This window comes from Chelmon rostratus, chromosome 4, assembly GCF_017976325.1.
Source record: "Chelmon rostratus isolate fCheRos1 chromosome 4, fCheRos1.pri, whole genome shotgun sequence".
NCBI classification, from domain to species: Eukaryota; Metazoa; Chordata; class Actinopteri; order Chaetodontiformes; family Chaetodontidae; genus Chelmon; species Chelmon rostratus.
Genome location: NC_055661.1, coordinates 25,280,099 through 25,297,370, shown reverse-complemented (window position 1 = coordinate 25,297,370; position 17,272 = coordinate 25,280,099). Strand labels below are relative to the sequence as shown.

Sequence of the window (17,272 nt, the reverse complement as noted above, 5' to 3'; positions counted from 1 at the left end):
ATTATCTATCAGTTTTTAATATCAGATCATAGCATGATAGCAATCACAGCTCAACTATTTTTTTAAACTAACCGTTCACACCCAGTGGAGTCATAGGCATTACATCACTGCTCTGTCCAAAAGCTACCAGGCATGGTAACACACGGAATGATAAACAAACTTTTAATCTTGTGTTTACAGCTTCCAGCTCTTGCACAGACTTCAAAACAGATCCACATGACATCAAGCAATTTGTAGTCGAGCACAGGATTAAGTTTGTTAACAAAATATTCTGAGGGGAACAGGACTGTGACAGACAAATGCTCTTTGTCTGCTTTAAGTTTAGTCTTCATTTCTCTCTCACCCTCAGTCTCTCCCTCTGTCACATGCCCTCCACTACACAAGTTATGCAAAATGAGGCAGAGCTCATTGCAAACAAACACAACACAAGTAGATGCTTTGTCAAGCCCTGGCTGGTGCTACCCTGATGTAAGCATCCACTGTGAAACTCTGCCTTGTAATAAAAAAAGCACAGATTCTTTAGAGTCCCATTGCACATTTGCAGCAATTAAGTAACACTGTATTTCACCTGACTACATCTTGAAAGTTTTAGATAAAGTTATATGCAGATGATATGAGGAGACTTAAGGGGCAACAGTGTCTTGCTTATCTTTTAAAGATTCCAATTTTATTAATTAATTTTTTTCCAATTTGGTCTGTCATTAAACGAAAAGTTCAGTTTTGGGGACTGTGCTTTTTCTTGCCGAGAGTTAAATGTAAAGGTTGATATCACTTTCATGTGTCTGAAAGCTAATAAGAGTATCTTTCAAAATGTGAATGTATTCCTTTAAATGGACACTGTTAAACCAGAGTTGACACCAGAGTGACAGTTTCGGTACTGTTTTGCATATTTTAGCTTTACTAGAATTTTTTGTTTGTTTCAATCTAATAAGTTTGAGTATAAGTTTTTTTCTATCAAACCATATTTTGAATTAGGCTACTCAGACTGTTTTGCTACCGGACACAAGTGCGTGTGGGGCATGACAAAGTGGTCAGATAGCTGAATCCAGCTTCAGGTATGGGCCAGGTGTGATTATTTTCAAATTTAACTTACTATTTCAGGCCTTGAGTCTCACGGAGTACTGCACAACTGGCACTAGTTTAAGACTTCAGTAAACCTTAAACAAGCCTTTAGGTACCGTACCCTGATGCCTTTAGCTCAAGGTCCAGGGCAGTATTAGAAAGGCACAAGTATTTGGCAGAAGCTTAATGTTTATACATTATGTTTAAAAACAGAATTAGAGTTCATATCATCCTTATCAGCAAAATAGTTAACATACAATCTTGAAGAGACGTCTGCAAGCTCTGTTTTCTGTAAACCAGCTTTATTGTTTAAGGAATGCAGAGGAATAACCGACATCATCTCTCTGGGAACATTAGAGCTCAAAGCTACTGTCCAACAATGCTGACGCAAGTTGAGGACCTCAAATAAACAACAGCATAACAGACTTCCTGGAAAGACCTCACTGATTAAATAATCTAAACTAAATGCACAACCAGGGCAGGTTATAGTAGCTCCATTCACAAAGTGGGGGCAGTGACTGACAGCTAGCCATCCGGACTGCAGACAGTATAGGGGAGCTGTTCCTCCCAGGAGCCCACAGGGTGGAGGATGCATTTCCTGTCCTGGCCTCTCTGAAGGGCAGTGGTGGGAACAATAATCGATAGGAGCTGTAATTCAATCCCTGACCTCCCCCAGCGGTGCCTGGGCTGCAGAGGACACGCCATTTAGATCCATCATAGCAGTCTGAGTATGCAGCACAGCTCTGCAACCTGCACAGCTCCTCACTTCCACGAGCTCCCCTGAGTCAACCAGCTATTTCATACTTTCCTCGCAATAATTATCAAGACACAAACTCTGCACATTTAGACTAAGGTTTCAAACATTTTTATACACACATATTGATTAGAGATTTTTCCTTGCCAACTTCTATGACATAATGCTCTGCGGCTGTATGACTCTGAATAATCAAAAACATCTTTATAAATAAATCCTTACACAAAGCAAACACAGACTGAAACCCAACGACAGAACCTTTCTCCTCTGAAACTCTTTTCTCTGGTTTGCCGAGGAAATCAAGAGAGGCAACTAATTTCAGCACAGAGTCATTCTTAGGTCAAAAGTATGTCGTCTCCATGGAATGACAGAGCAGAACACCGGGCAAATCTGAATTAAAACTCATCTTGATGCAGGTACAAAAAGGTCAGCTCATTACTCATAGCACTTCTTCAAACGAGTTGTCTTCAAGTCGTTCACGATGGAGGAGCTTTTATTGGGAGAGCTGGTTGGAGAAAGAACACTAACAATGATTCATGGCATTTGTCTTCCCAGCTATGACACCACATTCCTACTAAGTGCCGAGTCTGCACTGAGCTGCACCATTACGCCGTTTGTTTCACTACTGTTGGCTAATAAATATTTAAGAAACTCGATGAATAAGTTTGTCCAAGCTGTCTGGATACACACCCTATGGACTGCTCAGACAGAAATCACATGCACATCTTTCATTGGAGAAGTACAACCCACCCGTGCACACTCATGTTCAGTCACATGCTCCAAACACTCCCACATCACAAACAGGAAACCTGCTGCACCCATTAACCAAATACCGTCCCAATTAAACCCTTCCCAAAAATTGCTGTACATCCAGCAACTGGGTGATGTCCCTGTGTACGAAGAAAGACAAATGACAGTAAGGAAAGTGTAGTAGCACCACCTTAAAAGACAACTCAGGCCATTCCAGTTCTTCAACAAGGGAGTGGCACTCAGCTCTGACTTTAAGACAGGGTAAATTATCATGAGGTATGAACACACCAGACTACCAGCCCTAAAATATCGCCTTACCTCAACTACTGTAGTAATCACTTCCTTTATTACATAACTCACCATTGTGACCTCTGCCACCACCAGCATGATGAAAAAAGGAGATTTTTCTAAAATGACGGATGTTTCCTAGTTGGAAAGAAAGAGAGGAAAGATCTGAAAACTATTTGCTCAAACCAGTCTGTACAAAGGTCTTCTCCCTGTCTTCTAAAATGAATATTAGCATATTGCCCCAGTAGTCTAAGCAGAGCACAAACACATACAAAGCAGTTACGTGAACCCCCCCGCCAAAAAAAAAACAAAAAAAAACAAAACACAAACAAGCAAAGGATTTTGTCTTCACAGCTCAGCAAGGCCCCAAACCATGTGTGGACAAAAACAAGTCTCTATCATTGTTATTGTGGGTCAGTTTAGCTAGCTGTCTTGTCTAGTCTTATCTTTAGAGGACAAGAGGCTAGGTGAGTAGAGCAGACGGGAGAGTTCAGACATGCTTTAGCCACGAGTAAACAGGGTGCAAGCTTGCTCTGACAGGTAGCACTGCAAGAAAAGCCATAGAGACTGATGACAAGTCATCACCCCACTGCTGATGCAAACTGGCTGGCCTGCACGCACACATAATTCATATGTGTACACACATCTACTAACTCTTTAAATACTGTATCCATAGACACAATAGCAGACCTAGTTCAGAGGATTAACTCTGTCAGCACAACGCATACTTTATAACATCAACCCTCGAACCTTTGCAACAAACTAGTAGGCAGGTCCCAAAATTAGTCCACTAATGCTGATCATCTGCAGATACTGAGTGTAGCCAAATCGTAATAATGCTTTATATCATGACATCACTACCCAACAGCAACAAGTCTCATCTGCCAGCATCATGTTAGGCCGTATCATTTAATAGTGTGGAGATGCACACCGTAGCCATGACAGTGGTCATCCAATGGTTCAGGACGTGTATGTCTTGTTATGATAAATGTACCTCGGAAAACTCAGCAAAACAACATCAGTTTTAAATTTGTTAAATGTCCGCTAAACTAGCCTGCCGTTTGGTGGTGAGCAGTCAGTTTAGCAGAGTTTGCTGAAAACGGCTGCCTGCTGCTGCTGCTGCTGCTGCTGCTGCTGCTGCTGCTGGCAAGAGGGTTAATGCAGGCAGTGAGAGCAGATCACACATTAAGACTGAGGGCTGCAAAACCAAAACATTCCTCCAAAAGAAGCCATAAAGCTGTGCAGAGCTACAGATTGAGTCTTTGTGGGTTCATCACAGCAAGCAATGCCTGTCACACCACAGGTAGTCAGTGGTTCAAATTAAAAATAAAGATTAGTGTGTGTTAGTGTTGGAATGGTTGGTGATCTTATCAACTACTGACAGCAGAAGAGATAACTTCCAATTGCTGATGCCACTGCCGTTTTAAGAGTTTGGCTCACTAGACTGAAAAGCATAACGAACATGCTGTTTGTCAGTGCAACCCACTCCACTGTATGATCTGATATAAACAGACTTTGTTCTTTCGCTTGACAATAGCATTGCTCTGTGAACTGTAAGGGAAGATAACGTTACACAATTGCTCAAAATAGTAATCATCTCCTGGAAGTTAACTCAGCTGCTCATTATGTTGTATTGTTACCATTATCGGACAGGGGCTGCCACGTACGCCAATTACACCTCCTTCTTGCTCACACTTTGAGAAGATGATATTGGATCCTTTCATTAAATTAGACTCTGCAGTTTAATGCAACTGAGACTATGGTGTCATCTGCAGGCTGCATAATCTCGATTGCTTGGTATCTTATCAATTCATAAAAAAACAACTCACAAACCCCTTGCGTATATACAGTATAGTATTACTATGTGTAGGGGTAAAGCCAACCTTTGGTTACATGTTAATGAAGCTTGACATACACTAAACTAAGCACGCAAAACATAAGAAGCACATATGAAGTGGCCTAGTTAATCAGCAGAGATGAACACAAAATCAATACAGATAACTACTGCATCAATATGCAGTTAAGTCAGTTGTACCTTTGATGCGGGTTCGGTTACTGCGCGCAGGTCTGGAGGAGCCAATCCCTGGATCTACATCTAGCATTGAATATACTGGATCCACATCAACGGTCTGTCCCATGGCTAGAAGGCCCAGCCGTTTCATGCGAAGGAGACGTGGACCCGTGTCCCTAAACACGGCTCCCCCGTAGTCAATGGGCCCATCCCCTGAGATGACAGCCGGAACCAGGCTCTTCAGAAACTCCATGTTCGGCAACTTTCAGTCTTTCACTCTGGTGCGAAGTCCAATGGCCTGTGACATGTCAAACTACCTGTCTGCCTCATCTACCCCATTTACACAAAAGCAAGCAGACACAGTTCCCATCTCCAGCTGCTACCTACATGCAGCAGGGAGACATTCACTCACTGTCAAGGCCTGTATGTGTGGCCCTTTACAGACCAGAAGAGAGTAGACACCACCTGTCAGGCTTCCTTAAGTAGTTTGGACTAACTAGTAGAGCCGAAGCTGTTTACTGTAGCTAGCCAGTGTGACAGACAGAAATTTCTTGCGCTGCAGCATTACCTGTCTGCTCACAGTGAACCGAGAAACGTACAGACATGGCACTTTTCATGAGTAGTGATGTAATTGCGAGTGGGCAGGGCCAGGCCACGTTTGAGTGCCAGGCACTATCTGGGGTGGGACTAGAACATGTTCCACGGGAGATAACACAAGCCTGGGCCACCAGCCAATCACAACAGAGACGACATAAGCCACACCCTGCTGGCCCGTGTTGCTCACCAGTTAACGAGAGCAAGAGCAGGAAGAAGACTGACAGACACTTTGAGAAGTAGGAAAGTCGGTGGAGGGGGCTACACTTGTTTGCCTGCGTTTACTGATAGCCCTTATCGTGGTCAGAATGGTGTTACTTGTTAGCATTTGTACACAAACACAAAAGCTTGTTTGCTTTCTTGCTAACTTACTCATATAACAAGAGCACTCCTCCCCTTGCTTTCACTTCTGCTCAACTGTGCTGAGCTATTATGAAGAGAAGCAGAATGAGCAAAGTGATGGGGGTCTGTGAAACGGGGTGATGACAGACTGCTGTGCTCTGCTTGGCTGCACAGCTTGTACCTGCAGCAAACTCAAACCATTCCAAATATCCCTGGCTGAGGAGTGAGAGGGACTATAGTGTGCTGACTCTTATAAAAGCTGACTGCCTAAAGAAATCATCAATTTGCTGTTCTCTGGGACTGAGTGCAAAAATTAATATGCCATCCAAGCACCAACAAAAGCAGTCCTCAAAAGCAACACAAAGCTGTAACACTCAACAAAAATTAAAGATGACTGTAGCACCAGAGAGCAGCAAACTGTGTAAACATCTTTAAGACAGGCCTTTTCTGCCAATTCATCATAACACACAATAAAGGAAATGGAAAATGCATGTATTATCTTTCTCTAATTAAGACTTAAAGTATTTTGATTTGCAGTTTTTAATGCTACTTTATATCATTAAGTTCTGTCTGGCCACACATAGACCTTACAGTTGAGTCTTGAGGAGTCTTAGCAACGAACCAGCCGTTCGTTTCAGGACAATGTGGGTGTATGCTACCTGTCTTGGACAAAACAGCAGCAAGCCAAAGTAAACAAGAGGCCAGTTAAGAAAACTGAGCCTCTAGCATGTTTAAAAATAATACTTTTCCACAAGCAGTGGTTGACTAAATCAGAGGTAAATGGAATATGAATGGACTTTTTTTGGACATTTATCAAGTGGCAAGAATGAGATGTCAATGTGGCGGTGACTGGGTAGCTAATCAGGTTTTTTTTTTTTGGTTAACCATTACAATGTGAAAAGCAAATAGGAAAAACAAAAATGCATTGCGTGTAAGACCAGCAAGTATGGTCAGAAATTTTATGAGGAAGAGTTTACACCGTCTACTGCAGTGTGTGAACATTTTTGTGAGATGACTGTGATACTGTTTCAGCATACAAACTATGTCAAGAGCTTGAGAGGGGATGTTAAATAAGAAATCTGTACAAAAACAGTTATTTATTCATTTCAAATTTGCTTTTTTATTTCATTTATCTAGCACAAAACCTTGCCTGCAGAGTAAGCACAAAGTGGAAGAATGCAATGATAAATGCAGTGAAGCAGTTTTGCAAAAACTCTGCCCCCTAGAGGCCAGCTAGCAGAAAGCACACCCAGCAGCACAGACTAATTGTTGAAATCTACTGACAAGACCCAAATTGCTGGAAAAAAAGAAAATGCTCAGCAAGATTTGATGGCAAACCACCAGAAAGCTGGTTAGAGCTGGACTGGCTCATCAACACTTTTGCAAAAAGTTGGACTCATTCCATTGGTCCAAAGCTGTCAAAATGTTGACGAATGGAATGCACTTCTTTTTTTATACATAAAATTTGTTTATTGGTACATTTATTTTAAACCTTCATAATACACAGAGAAAGTATCTAATAATTAGGAGGCAACATTTTTTTGTCCTACTTATAAAAGCACTGGGCTCTAAGGATCACAGTCTTAGTTTAAGTATAAAGTAGTTCAAAAACGACAGCAAATGGATGTGTCAACCATTATCATTATGTACACCAAATCACATCAAGACCTTGTGTGACTGTCCACCCTCTCATTTTACTGCCCAACTAATCTGGACAAAACAAAACAAAATCAGACACCAGAGAAAAAGAGAAATTTTGCTTTAAGTTGCAAGGAGAGACATTTGCTGGGATAGTGCACGGCTGAGGCCTAAGCAAAGATGCAGAGAGGCTGAGGCAGCAGATCCTGGCAAGAATCACTAAATGAGTCAGAGCGAAAGAGAGAGAGGGATGACTGATGAGGCAAAGATAGCCATCACCCGGCCTGAGCACCACAATGGCCAGTGGAGGCAGCTGTGGTTTGCTGGGGCCAGGTCTGTGGTGCTGTTGAGTTAGAACAATACTCCTGCACAGGAGGCCCAGATCCCAATCAGCCCAGGAATGTGGAAGAGGAAGCTCTGGGAACAATGTGCAGCGTTCCTATGCCATTCTGGGTCCCACCCGCCTCTGCCTTGTTCTGCTTTCAAGCAGGAGAAAACAGGAAAACTAGTGGGCTGGGGCCCAGAAGTCAGAGTCCCTTTTGCAGTCAGCTGGGGGTCGGAGGAGGGCACACTGTCAGCACTGTTGATCACTCTGGGTATGCATATATTTAAACTGCTACTCCACCACTTGATGTCAGTAAACAGTTCGAGGTGGATATTCCATGGAAGTGGAATATCAAAACAATGTTGCCCTCTAATGGTGCAAACAGCAATCACACTATCAAGGCTACAATCCTGCCTTGCTGTGCAGTGGAACCTGAGGATATGAAGCCTTAAAACCAATTTTTTTTTCTCATGTGACAACTTTATTTGAATGTCCTTGGTGTTGCCATGGCAGTACCAACTTATTTACATCTATTTCAAATACAATTTTAAGATTTGATTCCCTTGCTAAAGCTCCCAAGTTACAGGGTTCTGGCTATTCAGTTGATAACACCTAAATGTTCATTTCAACCCAAATAAAATTTTTTATATATTCAAAACAGTTTGCATGTGTGTGCACACCAGTGTGTACCACAGCCAACACACTACTTGAATGACACGCATACTTCTTTGCTGTATTCAGCATGGAAACAAACACTCTTTTGCACTATGCTCCTAAAAGTTGTCTAGAGAAATGTATCCTGACCTGTCAGTATCAGAGACATTGTGCTCACTTCCTTGCATGCCGTATATGTCAGGTTTTTCTTCTTGTCTTGCTAAGTTAAAGGGGTTTACATCAATACGATTTACACAGTCACAACTGACGAGGAACAATATCTCACTCTCTAATAACTACAGTCAGTGTTTAGTCACGGTTCATCCACAGCCCTGCTGGATGAGGACAACTTCCCCCCCCTCTGCTCTTGCTTACGATAAACCTTCTGCTCCTCACAGCCTCCATTTGATCACTGCACATTGCTACTCTTGTCCATCTACTTTGAGTTTGGGAAGGTCTGGGAACCTACAAGCTAAGTTTGCACGCATTGTCTTTAATCTGCAAACAGGAACAAGAAATGCAACGTTCAACATTCAGACGCTCGGACAAAGACGTCAAGCTGGTCCTGCCCAGTCCTGACTGACAGGCAACCCACAGAGAACACGGTTGTCACTGCTGAGGAATGTGAGAATGTGACCTGACCAGACCCTGCATCAAAATGATCCTCTTCTCTGTCCTGACCAATTATCTTTCTGAGATGACGCTTGTCCCCCAGAGGCCGCAACAGTATGCAAAAACAGCATTTAGAGGAGCACACCAGTGCAGTTCAGCTTCACAACCAGTTCCTTGTTCCAGCAACATGACTTGACTGTAGACATTTTTACCATTATGCTTTTTTGAGGATGTTGACCTAAGGGTCAAATTCATATCAGAATAACATATTGGTAATTTTTTTGATGAATAATTTGTTAGTCTAAACATTATACTGCCAAAATTGAAACAAATTTTAAGAATATTATTACCACAATGCTACATCGTACAAGATATACTACCTGTGGTTATGCAAGTTCTGCACCAGCTAACACAGTATGTCACTGGATACCGATGTTGTGAAAGCTGACAGCTAAGCAGAAGTGCTTAAATCATCCACGTATGTTTGAAATTTCCAGAATAGCAATAAGGGCCCAATTCACATGGTTATGGTTACATAACCATACGTACATCAGTTATTTATACATCATATATTTACAATATTCCTCACATAGACAAAAATATATGACACAAGACATTGAACATGGGCTCACGCCGTGTTGGACCATTCGGCCTATTAGACTATTGCTGTGCTATCCTGTTCAGACTGCTGTGGTAATCCATTCATCATTTTCAAAATACTGCATTTTACATTATATATATATTATACTAAAATCTAGCATAAAATAGCCTAAGCTCTACTTCCTCCATGTACATCAGTATGTATGCTGATATGACAGAAGATTCTCCAAGTGCCAGTTAGCACTAGCCAGCTCTATCTGGTTGCTACTTTGACATAGTGCAGTGATTCACATTTAGGAGGGGGGCAGCTACGTAAAACCTGGTAATATGATGTTAATAAAAATTAGGCATTCTGCTTCTTGTTTTGTTTTTACCACATTTATCAACGGTGACATGCATGCTGCACACTCCGTTTCTTCCTTGTGACAAGAGCTGTGGTCTGTGTACTGTGAGGAAAGTTCAGCACAGAATGTTGGTGCATCGGATGGTAGCGTTATCATCTGATTTTCACATTGAATTTTCAAATGAGTGGTTCACTTGTTTATTTGGTTGTTTCTTTGAACTGACAATAATGACTCATAATGTTGACCCATTAACATGATATTCAAATGAGTATACACACATTGCTGTGAGCCAAACTAGCAGCTTCTGCCTCACCATGTTAACAGTCTGTCATACTGTAGGTCTAGTAAACAGACATTACACACACAAGCAGTAGCTGTCGATGTAAACATTACGGCAAACTTTTGGCCGATATGGATATACTGTATAACTGCAGACAGAGCAGAATGAAGCATTCTTTACCTTATGACTGCAGCACAGACAGCATTTATTGACAGAATACAAGCAAGGTTATCCAAGCAGAGGGAGAAACTAAATGCCAGCTAGACGATAATTCTACTTTTTTATTCCGCTACTACTTTAAGAATTCAGCAAAAAACAAAGAGATTAATGCAACACCCTGTTCATTCCCACACTACTTAGCTTGCAGTTTCTAGCAAAACCTAAAACCCACCACACAGTGGTACACTACCCACTTAACCCGTGTGACGTACCTTAAGGCCATAGAGCAGGGGCTGCAACTGGAAAGAGAAAGGAGGGTCCACGAGTTCACTGCACAAGATTCTGAAACAGAAGGCACAGAAATCACGTCTTTAACTGCAAAGCAGCACACTGACAAGAAAACAGACACACTTACCACCTCTGTCATTTATCAGTAAGTACAAAATATCCTATTTGAACCTGAAATTTGAAGTAGATTCAATTAAACTTTGACAGGTCACAAAACATTAACACAACAGCGTTGATATAACTAGTAATGAGGGTACATCTTTCTTTTTAACATAGGAAATAACGCCTCGTAAAGGCAGCCTGTGCATTATTTCAGCCACTTCAACATTCCAGTGATACAATTCTACAGTTTTTAAAGCTTTGTTTTGCTTAGTGATGGTCTGCTATGACACAGAACAACATCCTGCATAAAGACAGAGATGTAAAGGCGGAGTGCTGTTGGACAGTCCAGTCTTGGTCACAGCAAAGTGATAGGTCGACCTAATGCTTCAGCCTGGTTTGCTCTGTGCTGGGACAGGATTAAAACCTCCTCCTGAGCAGAGTAATAATCTGAAGATTACACACTACATCCAAGAGGCAGTTACATAAGCGAGCAAAGCCTCCAAAACTGTACTTTCTTTCCAGTTTATCAGCAAAGTGTCTGAAAGCAGCTCCTTTTATAGTCAGGTAATCTCATATGCAGTCATACCATCATTGTTACTATCAGTCTCAGAGAGATGGATATAGCATATTCATAACTTTTTTTAAAAAAAGTGAAAAGGGGTAGGGCCCAGTATGGAAGCAAAATCCAGTGACATTTGACAGGAACACATGAAGAGATAAGTGCAAGACAATAGAAACATCTAATCATTATCAAACACTGTAGTTAAACAAAGGAAGGAAGAACAACCCACTGAGTCACACAGCAGCCAGACAGAGAAGTTGAGGTGTGAGAACTTCCACTCTTAGCACTGTGTGGACAGATGGTGAGAACAGGTCAGCGTAGACATCAAGTCAAAGAAACACCAAACAAAAGAAAACCCTTGAAGGCCCAAAAAGTCATGTCGTAGCGACATTGCACATACCGTTATCCCAACCACCACAAACAGAGCAAAGAAACATTCTCAGATGCAATCACTTGCTTCTCACGCTGACAGACCTGTGAATAATACATCTGACTTCCTGTTCCAACTCAGCGACTCCAAAAAACGAAAAAGTGTGACCACAGAAAAAGGGTAAACCAAACCCTGTGCACATCCTGAATGCTGTAGCAAATACAGCCACAGACTAAGCTTGTGCTCTATATTTAAGCTTTCAAACACACGCATTTCTCTGGTAGTGCCAAAACATATCTCGTAACTCAACATAGCTTGTTAATTCTTCTAACAAACTGATGCATTTCCAGATCTCTGTACGGTTAAGGAGTTTAAACATTGTACATTTTGCTGTAACGGCAACACGGAGGAAGGGCTGAAGGTCAGCAGAGCAGAACTGATCTGATCAATGTTTAACTTCACTTCATTTAATACTGCCCGGCAATTTCCAGCATACAGCAAGGATGCTGCAAATAGGAGGCTGATAGCGCATCCAGGAAATAAGAGATATCCCTGACAAAGGCAAGATTGTCCCATCTCATTTCACTGTGTTCCCTTCAGCTGTCTGCCACATATCAACTTCCAGGTCTGTGCAGTGTCCTTCAAGTTCATCTTATAAATGAATCACAGTTGCAAATGAAAATTTTGAAAACAAAATCAAGAATGTCTAATGCAAATGTATTCCCTGTACTTGTCTTGAGGAATTTGGGCTAGCTCATATTCAGAAATGGGCAGTGTGCTACAGTAAGTTGGACAAAGGGGGAATAGCCTATATCTGGCTCCCTCCAATGCTAAATGACAGGCCTGGCCCTGTCGTAATCACTACCTCTTGAGCGGAAACATTACTGGCTTCTTCCGACTGTGGAGGGAATTGCATAAACAAACACCTTTTTGCATGTTTCAGCAGATATTCTTCTTATCTTTATCTTGCTCTGGAGGACATGTATAGCCAGAAAATATGAAGCATTAACGTACAATCAATGGATCTAAACATGGCAGAAACACAAGCAACTCAGCTGAGGCCGTCTTGAGGGCAAAGACAGGGTGGTTTCTTTGGCGAAGGCAGACCCAAACATCAATTATGCTCCAAACCCTCTCTCCCAAAGCCAAGGATAATCTTCCTCAGCAGGGCTCAATTATAGGTTATTTCTAGCTAGACTCAGTCCTTATTGTGTGCTACATTATGCCAAGTCCTTCAATGCAATCAATGAAAAGAATGCCTAAACCATGTAAATCAATGTAAGTGATGATGCACTTCATTGTACTAGGATGAGGCGACTTTTGGAGGTTAGCTTTATGAAGGTCAGAGGGGTGGTGAACAACTGCTGATTTCACAACACTACACAATCATTGTTCATTACCTCTAAACACAGAAACACAAAAACATCAGGCTGAAAACAAACCATTTTGTTAACATGACCTATGTAGGCTACTACACGTCACAAAGCAACCTAATCAAAACAACATAATATTTTGGAAAAACATCACCACTTTCAACCATTTACCAGCTCATCAATATTCTTATCTTCGTAGTTCTGCAACTAACGAAGACTTTCACTCTAGATTGATCTGCTGATTGTTTTCGCGATTAATCATCAAAATGACTGAAACAATCAATCGATTATCACAATAGTTGCCAGTTAATTTTCTAACTGACTCATCACTGCAGCTCTATTTCACAGGAAGCCTTCATTGTAGTGTGTGAATTTCCCACAAACAGAATGAAAGAGCACAACCACACCATTCAGTCTAAGTGCTCTACAGATACAATTTGCCTTGGGTTCGATGCTCAGTGCAGGCCAGTGCAACCACAAAGATGGGTACCACCATGCAGAGGAATTGGTTAAGGACATTATTCAGTTAAACTACAAGATTTTCAGCCGAACTTATGTGCAATTCCTCCAAGCATTGTTTGTTCAGTTGCCCAGTTAATAATTTAACCATGAGCAAATGTTAACACACACACAGACACCTGGATCCAACTGATCTGTGATCAGGCCAAATACGTGACAACTGATATTATATAATTGAGAGCTCAGATCATTTTGCAGAAGGCCAACCAGGATGTCCCATAGGAGATGCCCATATAGAACCAGGTTAACTGCTGAGGTCAAGGGGCATAGAGGCAGGTGCTGAACCTCCAAAATATTTGTTTCAAGCTCATTTAAAGAGAGACAAGTTTCCTTTCTCCAGATCTCAATATAGCAGTCAGACAAACTAAGGTAAAGGTTACGAATAGGGAAAAAAAATCTAATAACAAAACAAGTTGGATGAACAAAAGCTGCTTGTATGCAAGCTGCTGGTAATATGACACCCAAAAAATGTGCAGCAATCAATCACTGCTGCGGGTTCAAACATACCACAAAACAACCAACTTTTTGAGATAACAGGACTGTAAGATCAAAAACCCAAATTAAGAATTGAGTTATTTTTGTATTACATAATATTTTTGCAGTCACCACTGAAATGCTGAGTTAACAGTTAATCCTTGCAGGGGGCAGCTTAGCGAGGGGCCACTGTTGGGGGATTTTACAGAGTTCGGTTTTTCATCCCCATACTCTTCAATACCATTAATGTCTTACCAGATTAAACCAAACACACTAATTCACTGGAACTATGCCCCAGATAATCACAAATAGATAGCTATCTGCAATCCAGTGGGATTCCCTCTAGTTTGCGCATGTACTAGAGAATACGCCACACATCTGTACTGCTATCAGAAGCTTATCCTGGCAGGGATGAAGGGGAATCATCCATTTGCGAAGACTGATGATCTAGTAGGCTGGGGCTAGCACGTAAGTGCACAGTCTAGAGTTTAAAATGCTTAAACTATGTGTGCTACTTCATAACAGCGCCACTGCAGTAGACATCTGACATGGTACACTGCAGCAAAATCAAACACCACTAAATAAGCAAAACTGAATTTTAGTTTGGCCGTCTTTTAACTTTTAAATGTGAATGCGCACAACAAAAGTTCTCATTACTGAGAGCATAGTCCACCCTCATGTGGGCCCATGAGTGAATATAGAATGACTTTTCCTCTGTCACTGTGCCTTCGTCTGAAATAGTTTGGCCATCTCCACCTCCAACCACACAGCAGACTGACCAGATTCCTGTCTGTCTGTATCCAAGTGCCACTGCATGAGTCTCTACTGAAAACGAACAAATGCTGTATTGTATGTCAGATGCACTCTGAACAAGGAGAATGAAGTCCTCAGAGGAATGCTAGATGCAAAGCTGACAGTTCTCTCACTGTTGTGGCAATGCATAAGAACCACCATGCTTACTTCCTTCAATCACAACATCTTTTAAAGTGAGACTTCAAACAAACAAAAGTGTCCTCTTACATATAGCTCGGCACAATAACGCAGCTTTATTTCACTGTGTCCCACTTAAATCTGGTGCATTAAAAAAAACACTAGGTTCACTGAGTTGACTGTGTGCGCGTGGTTATTTTGATACTGCAGGTTAACATACCTCACAATTTTGTTGATGCTTATGTGGTCTGACACGATTTTCTTTTTTACAACAAAGACAAAACTATGAGCAAAAAGAGAACTACGTTAAAACTGCATAGCACACAGTAAGGTAACGTTCGTCGTAGCTTTTAGTTAGCATCTAGCCTGCTGTTGATACTGTATAAAGCAAACTGCTAATGTTGAGCAGGAGGCTAGCTAGCAGCAGCAACTTGATTTAGCTGACCAGCCAGTTGTCAACTATAAGTTAACGTTAAACATACTAACGTCCGTGTGATAGCGATGTTAACAGAACAGCTAGCTATTTGGCAGTGATAAAACTAATGACAACAGGAATCCGTACGATACTCACGATTAAACTTGCAAGGCAGCTAGGCGATTAACTCACACTAGCAGGAGCCAAACTCCTTCTTTAGCATGCTACGGCAGCCAATTTTGGTACCACAGTTGGAAAGCTAGCGTTAACCTCAGCGGTAAAGTTAATCACGGAACTTGACGTACGGCAACGTTAACTGCATTAGATAGCAACCGCCGTGTCCTCAATTACTTCTATATTCGTTAAGCTGACATTACTCACAACTTTTGCTTCCTCTCCCTTTAGTTTAGCTAGGTAGCTAGCTTGCAGACGTTCTTTTCATTTGCCGAACAAGCTTCAACGTCCTGGCCCTCCTCCATTGGAAGGATTTGCGTAGTGGTGTGATTTTTTTTTCTCGGTCTGTTTCGGTGTTGGTAGAGCTCCACTGTCAGAACGGTCGGTAGCCTGTTCGTCCCGCCTCCTTCATCATGATTGGCTGTGATGGTGTACGCCTACATGAAATACAGCTTTCTATTTCACCAAATACGTGGCAATCCTGAGAAAACGACCTGTTGATTGGATGACGTCTTGTGGGTGACGCTCGCATGGGTACGCTTTCCATTCTGACCGGCGTACACCGAAACTTGCACGATTAGGCGGATACTCGAAGGAGTCGAGCTGCAGTGACAGGTACAGGCCAAAGCCACCTTTAGAGGCAGCTACACCAATATGCTTTGGGGCGCCCCCAAACTTGGCTCGAAAAAGCTTGTATTAAAAACATTTGAGTACGACTTATAAACACTAAATTAATAAAAAGTTAAAGCATTCAGAAGTTTGAAAATTGACAACGAGAAAGAAAGAATTCATATCAACAATTTACATTTAATCAAACACCGTTACAACCCCATTTAGAATTTTATTAAGTAGTAAATGTAGTTTACTACTACATATGTAGTAGTAAATGATTTATTTTTAGGTTCATGTATGTATTTGTTCACAGCCACAACTTCTCCTGTGAAACAAACATATACATAAAATTTAATATGATTGCAGCTATGTGATGCTGGGTTGTATAGTGTGTCTAACGTGTAGTTACGAAAGCTTCAGAGAAGATTATTACAATAATATATTAATGCACTCAAAAATGACCTTAAATCTGCATATATTATAGTGTGTTAAAAACAGCGTATTTTTCAGCGTGTTTTTATACTCTATAGTCTGTATGTATAAATGCTAAATATTGCGGGTTAAAGTACACTGTAATCAAGCTCATTCATACAAGAAAAGATGTAGGCAAGCTGATAAACTTCCACTTGATTAATTTTTACTTAATTCAGAAAATTAGACAATTAAAATAGTTAAAAATGACATTCATTCATTCATTATTTTCACTGTAAAAGCCTGCGGGCATTTACATCTAAGAACCTAACAGCAGGCACTATATACGATATATCTATATTAATTGCATTGGCATCAGATCTGCAGCAGAGTCAGCAGGCCTAGTGCATCAGGTTGTTTCACAAAAAGTTCTTAAGCCTCCTTTAAAAAAAGAACCATGTAAATGCCCTTGTTATTAACAATCACAGGCCCATTTCAAACCTGTTTTTAAATGTAATTATGTGCCTCTCCTGGCATCAAATAATAATGCTTATATTGTCTGGTCTTGATTTTAACCAGACTGCTTGACTGAAATTGCTGTAAAGCTGGAACAACCCAGTTGCATTGTT

General features: G+C 41.2%; 1 protein-coding gene across 9 annotated transcripts in view; it reads right to left on the bottom strand.

The window, feature by feature from the left end:
- fryl (furry homolog, like) overlaps positions 1–15,962 on the bottom strand; it is a 67,077-nt gene extending 51,115 nt beyond the window's left edge. For 4 of the 9 annotated variants that reach the window (XM_041936080.1, XM_041936082.1, XM_041936084.1 and 1 more), the window contains exons 1-2: positions 4,890–5,428; positions 2,927–2,992 (exon numbers count right to left, since the gene is read on the bottom strand). In XM_041936080.1, coding sequence (XP_041792014.1) covers positions 2,927–2,992; positions 4,890–5,118 — 295 coding nt within the window. In that variant the 5' untranslated portion in view covers positions 5,119–5,428. Of the gene's footprint in view, positions 1–2,926; positions 2,993–4,889; positions 5,430–10,685; positions 10,756–15,827 lie in introns of those variants that run through there. The other 5 variants (XM_041936081.1, XM_041936085.1, XM_041936090.1 and 2 more) reach the window with 4 other exon arrangements.
- Positions 15,963–17,272: the final 1,310 nt, after the last annotated feature.